This window comes from Arvicanthis niloticus, chromosome 5, assembly GCF_011762505.2.
Source record: "Arvicanthis niloticus isolate mArvNil1 chromosome 5, mArvNil1.pat.X, whole genome shotgun sequence".
Classification (NCBI taxonomy): domain Eukaryota; kingdom Metazoa; phylum Chordata; class Mammalia; order Rodentia; family Muridae; genus Arvicanthis; species Arvicanthis niloticus.
The window spans coordinates 83,375,071-83,381,070 of NC_047662.1; the positions used below are offsets into that span (position 1 = coordinate 83,375,071).

General features: G+C 42.1%; 1 protein-coding gene across 6 annotated transcripts in view; it reads left to right on the top strand.

Annotated features, from left to right (window-relative positions):
• Tnc (tenascin C) overlaps positions 1-4,725 on the top strand; it is an 88,187-nt gene extending 83,462 nt beyond the window's left edge. For all 6 annotated transcript variants that reach the window (XM_034501592.2, XM_034501593.2, XM_034501594.2 and 3 more), the window contains 2 exons: positions 2,381-2,544; positions 3,973-4,725. In XM_034501592.2, the coding sequence (XP_034357483.1) occupies positions 2,381-2,544; positions 3,973-4,083 (275 nt within the window). In that variant the 3' untranslated portion in view covers positions 4,084-4,725. The remainder of the gene's footprint in view (positions 1-2,380; positions 2,545-3,972) is intronic.
• Positions 4,726-6,000: the final 1,275 nt, after the last annotated feature.

Genomic DNA, 6,000 nt, shown 5'->3' on the forward strand with positions numbered 1-6,000 from the left:
CTGAATCAACAGATATTTGAATGTCTTCTGGATGCTAATCCAAAGAGCTGTCATTAAAAAGGTCTGGACCAACATCTGCAACATCTGGTCTCTGAAATGTAGAGTAGGTCAAGAATCATGTCAGCTATGGTTGAATTATAATAACTCATTTAAAAAATGTGTATTTTGTTCTTTGGTAGGTAATAGCTATAGAGTGGTGGTAGGAAAGTGGTCTTTCAAAGGCCTCCATCTTCACCAGATGCTTCCTTGTAATGGGCATATGATGTCTCGTAGAATCTGCTAACATGTGAATTCTGATATATTAGGATGTCATGGGAAGAGGTTGAGATGTGTTTCTTTTAAGTTCTCTAGTGATGCGTAGTTAACCTTTTGACTGTCAAGTGATCTTTTGCTCTTCACCTAAATTATAACCCTAGTGTGCTAGGTTATGATTATGTAATACCCAAGTTATCTGACAATATTTAGTGACTGGAGGTCTTACTTATGACTGTAGCCAGATACCTTTGTATATGAGGGACATGCCTACTTATACTATTTGGGAGGGGATAGAGGTTTTTGTCATTGACTTAAAGTGGCCTTTTGCAGCTTTCTGGCTCCACATTAAAGGAGAAACTAATAGCGAAGCCATTCTTAGCAAGGCTACGAGGTGGCATCTTTCTATATAGGTATTTTGGACTATTGAACCCTCACAAACATCTTTTAGGAAAATGATATAAAGATGAGAAAAGTGGCTTGAGAAGGTTCAGGAAATTTCAGCTCACATAAGGAGCATGAGTGTGTGTGTGTGTGTGCACATGCACACGCACACGCACACTCACACGCACACGCACACGCACACGCACGCATGCATGCACACTCCTGGGCGTGCATGCCTAGAGAACAGTGGAAACAAGAAAGGGCTAGGTCAAGAATGCAGACCACCTCATAAAAGCCAGGGCCTCTTTGGGTGGTCTTATTTTATGATTATTTAAACAGGAGACAGGTTTGTGACCCCTCTGGGAATCCCTCCAGAAAGGAAAAAGTCTTCACCTTTGACTAATAGGTGCCAAAGCCAGGTTGCAGTGAAAAGGACACAAAGCTCCTTTGAGAGGCAATTTGGTATGATGGAAGAGAGAGAGCCAGGGGTGGAAATTATTTTAGCACTTACGTGCCTCAAAAAAAAAAAAAAAAAAAAATACCTCTTTAGCTGAAATCATATCAAGAAGGAAGGATCTTGTTACTTGACAAGAAAATCTACCAACCAACAAGAATGTGGCTTATGTTCACTTTATATATCTGGTGGAAGAGAACACTGTGGTCTTTCCCTTCACTCAGAAGAACGTTTTCAGGTTGTAGCTTCCTGCATGCTTTGGTGATAGTGCCTCACAGGAAAGCTTCGTCAATATCTGCCTGTTCTCCTGTATGAGTATCATGATTAGTTAAAAAGACTGCAAAGGACCTTTGACAGCTTGCCTCAATATCTCAGCATCAAATACCTGAATATCTTAGAATGTTTGCACACAGCCCTGTGGCTTGGGAGTAAGAAGGACCCAGACAATATTCCTAAGTAGCACTATATGAAAATGAAATTCTTAGGTAAGAGTCAGATAACACCAGCCTGGTAAACACTCTTTTAAAATGATTATGTGATACCCAGGCTACCTGACACTATTATCTGACACTATTTAATGACTGAAGATCTTAATTATGGCTATAGCCAGACACTTTTGTATATGAGGGACATGCCCACTGTTACATTTTTATTTTGTTTGGAACTTTACAGGGTCTCATCATAAAGCCTATGTTGGCCTCAAACGTGTGCACTCCCTGCCTTAGCCCATCCACCACATGCTGAGATTACAGATGTTCACCACCATACCTGACTCACACATCGTGATTAAATGCAAATTTCTCGCCTTATCCTCGTAGGTCTTTTATGCAAAGCAAATAGAGACAAATCATAAACAACAACCCTAGCCCTTTATATGCCACTTCTCCCTGCCAAGAAAAAAAAATCATATCTGGTATTAGAAAAGTGCTATGAGGTAGACAGAATCCACTGGATGTCTGTATTTTCTAGATGAGAAAATGAACGTTTAGAGGAAGCTCAGCCTGTGCCAGGTCACAATGAGAAAGGCAAAGAGGTGGACTTGAATGGAACTTTCCAGAACCACCTACAGCCTTCTTTCTTAACATATAACAGTGCTTCTGTCAGAGATAAGTCTTGGGGTGGCATTCATGTCCCTGCTTTGATCCTCAGTCCAGCCTGAGGTTCAGTGCCAACATACCCACGGATCTTTCAGTTCTTGCCTTTGATTCTGCCCTTGACAACCTTAGGAGACTTTGATTTGTGGGGGAGTCTTTATTCTCTCTTCTCTTTCTCTCTTTTATTCTCAATCAGGTGACTCCATGAACTATCACAATGGTAGATCTTTCTCCACCTATGACAAGGACACAGACTCGGCCATCACCAACTGTGCCCTGTCCTACAAAGGAGCTTTCTGGTATAAGAACTGTCATCGTGTCAACCTGATGGGCAGATATGGAGACAATAACCACAGTCAGGTGAGTAGTCCAGCAAGTCTGGGAAAGCAAGATGTGGGTGAGGGAAGGACACTTCAATTAGAAAATGTGTTATCTTCCAACACAGTGAGGAATCTCAGTGACATGGTGGAAGAGTGAGCTAAGATAAAAAAACAGTACATATTAACTCTTAGAGAACCCAAGGGAACCACTGTCCAAATAGGTCACAAATTTAGAATTTTCCACACAGATAAAATTACTGAGAACTCTGTAAAGCTGGTCAAAGTGGATGCTGTTCAAGGGACACAGGGATGCTAAAACCCCTGGCAGGGCACAGGTCCACAAGCATCTTCACAGCTCCAAGAAGGACCTAGGCAGATGGCATGAACTTCAAATCCCCTTTATTTTGCAAAGATACTCACACCCTGTGAGAGCCAGAGAGGTCCCAGAGTGATTTTGGAAGCATGTGTAAACCTTCATATGCCTAACCTAACCCACCCCCCTACTTTTTCCATGAACCCCATACAAGTCTCATACAACTCACACCATAGCAGATTTCTGAGTTCAATAAAATAAAATTTAAATGGAGTAAAATTGGGGCCCACAGGACTTATGGCTGTTCAAGACCCTTTATCTCTTGCATAAGTGCACACACATACATTTGTGTGTGTATGTTTGTGTATGTGTGTATACATGGTATATGTATAGGGACACACACATAGACAGCTATGAAGTCTGATCCCTTCTCTCGCCTTTTCAATGGGATCTCAGGATGTAACTCAGGTCTCCAGACTTGAGAAGCAAACTCCTTTACTTGCTGAGCCATCTCTTCAGCCCTCACATGGAAGTGCTGATACGCAATCCTAACCCTGCACATCAGGTTGCAAAGCAAAGCATGTGTTCTACTGAAGTTCTTCTTCTTCTTCTTTTTTTTTTTTTTTTTTTTTTTTTTTTTTTTTTTTTTGCTATTCTACGCCAAACCTTAGGAAAATGCCCCCATGGGAATCCTGTGAATTAATGTGAATTAAAACACACACAAACACACGCGCGTACGCGTGCACGCGCGCGCGCACGCACACACACACACACACACACACACTGCACTCAGCTGCTCAATTCTATAACCTCATCATGACTTGAATTCTTACACCCTTTTTCTTAGAAAAGGAAGTTAATGTTGGTCACCATTTTATTTCAAGATGGCTTTCCAAGGTACTGTGCAAACTGTGATGACTCTTAATGATGGGTAAAGAGTTAGTTTAGATTCAGGTGGCCCATTTGAAAGTTTTCACAACACAGGCCAGCAGAGACAGAGTCAAGACACAGCTGCCTGGGAAACGCCAAGTGGTTATAAGTTGAAACAAACCCCTTTGTGTTTTGATGACTGAACGGTGATGGTCCATGAACATGTGTCCAAATGGAGCTAACTCAGAGGGCCATGGTTTTTGGTTTTTGTTTTTTTTTCCACAGGGTGTTAACTGGTTCCATTGGAAGGGCCACGAGTATTCAATCCAGTTTGCTGAGATGAAATTGAGACCCAGCAACTTCCGAAATCTGGAAGGCAGGCGTAAGCGGGCATAAATTCCAGGGACAATTTGGTGAGAGAGGAATGGGGCCCAGAGAAAAGAAAGGATTTTTACCAAAGCATCAACACAACTAGTCCAATGGTGAAGCTATCCTTGGGCATTTGGTGGGCGTCCAAGCAGACCGTGGATCATAAAGGCACTGACGTAGGCCCCTCTGCAATTATTTCCTTTACACCAAAGACAACAGTCTGCAAACAGTTTCTGCTTTCTTGTTTGATTGAGCAAAGTCTCCTAGCAACAGCAACACCATGATTTTTACTTCTCTTGGGTAGTTCTGGGAATGAGAGAGGGGCAAGCTGGCTATCCAGTGGACATGGTCATTTTCAGAGCCAGCTGTATCTTACACAAAGCTGTACAGTTGTTATTGATTGGGGTCACAGAAATAACACGTGTGTCATTGGAAGTTACCCCTTCCCCCGCTACCACTGATGTTTTGTACATTTCCTACAACTGAAGCCAGAAAAGTGATATTGTTTAAATTTCAAGGACATTAATATTATTAATATAATGATGGTGATGGTGATGGTGAAAACTGAGGACTTTTAAAGAGACATTCCCTTCCCAGATGCATCTGGACAGTACCTGATTGTATTTTGATTTTGTTTTTTGTTTTTTAATAAAAGCACAGTACTTTTCAGCTCGTCTGTCATTTTGATTTTTATTGTCAAGTCTGAATTTCGCCAAAACCAGTATATCAGAACAAAGGGAGGCTGTTGGAAAGGAGAGGGGAGGGGTCCCAGGGCTCAACTCCAGGGAAGAAGAGAGAGGAGACAGGAGGCAGAGAGGGAAATAAACTAGAAGCCTTACAAGGTTGAAAGAACTTACACCGTAAGACCGAGCCTCCTGCTTGTCATTTTAATGATTGCTATTTTTCTTTCTTTATGGTTTATGTTTCAAAGATGTTTTCTTTGAAAAGGTGTCTCTTTTCTAGTGCAGCCTGAAAGTTCTATGATGGGAAAAAAGATTGGTAACATAGGAAGACTTCCCAAATTCAACCAAATTGCCTAACTTCTATGAGCTTCAATTCCCTATTCTGTAAAGGAAATACCCACTTCTTATTTGTAGTATTTCCATGAAGAGTAAACTTCGCAGCCAGGAGAGGACTCCAGCCCTGTGCTTGACATACATGACGGCATTGAGTTTAGCTGTCTCTACTGTCACTTCCTATGGGATGACTTGGCTATGGCTACTTAACCAGTTAGTAAACAGGGCTGTTTAAACCTGTGCCTGTGGCCCCAATGTCTCCGTTTCCTCTCTAGCCAGCCCCTCATGAAAATCTCTCCCTTTTGGTTTTTTTGATGTGCCACAGTGACAGGGTTCTAGTTGCAAATTAGAGAGTTCGGGAAATTCAACTTTCTAGTGTATGGGACACTCTTGAACTATTAAATCTAGAAAATATGCCCGAATTGTCTCCTTCTCTCCCTACATCAAAGGACCTATACAGAAGAGAGCTCCAAACTCAGCCTAGACACTTAATGGTACCATGTGCTCCCTACCCAGCCAGCAGGTCTGAGCCTGTTCAGCAATGCAGTGAGTCAGAATTATGGGCTGCAGCATTTCCCTTCAAACTAATCACAGGGCAATCCCTCACTCATAGTCTTAAAGATTCTCAGTAAATTGACTTATTTAATGAAAGTGTTTGGGCCTCTAGGACCTCGTTCAAATGGAATGTAGTGGTTAAGATGCCAGGACAAGAAGAATTCATGGCTCCAGCCAGATCCTCTGCTGCTGAGTTTATCTTGTTTTAATAAATGCTGTCACGTTATATACACAATTTGCTATTCCAGATCATAAGACCCATAACCTGCGACTCAGCCATAGCAACGCTTTCCTGGCTGCACAAACCCAAACAAATGGCTCCCTGTAACAACCAGGCCTCAAGAGCGAGGCTTAACTCTCCACTGGCCACTGA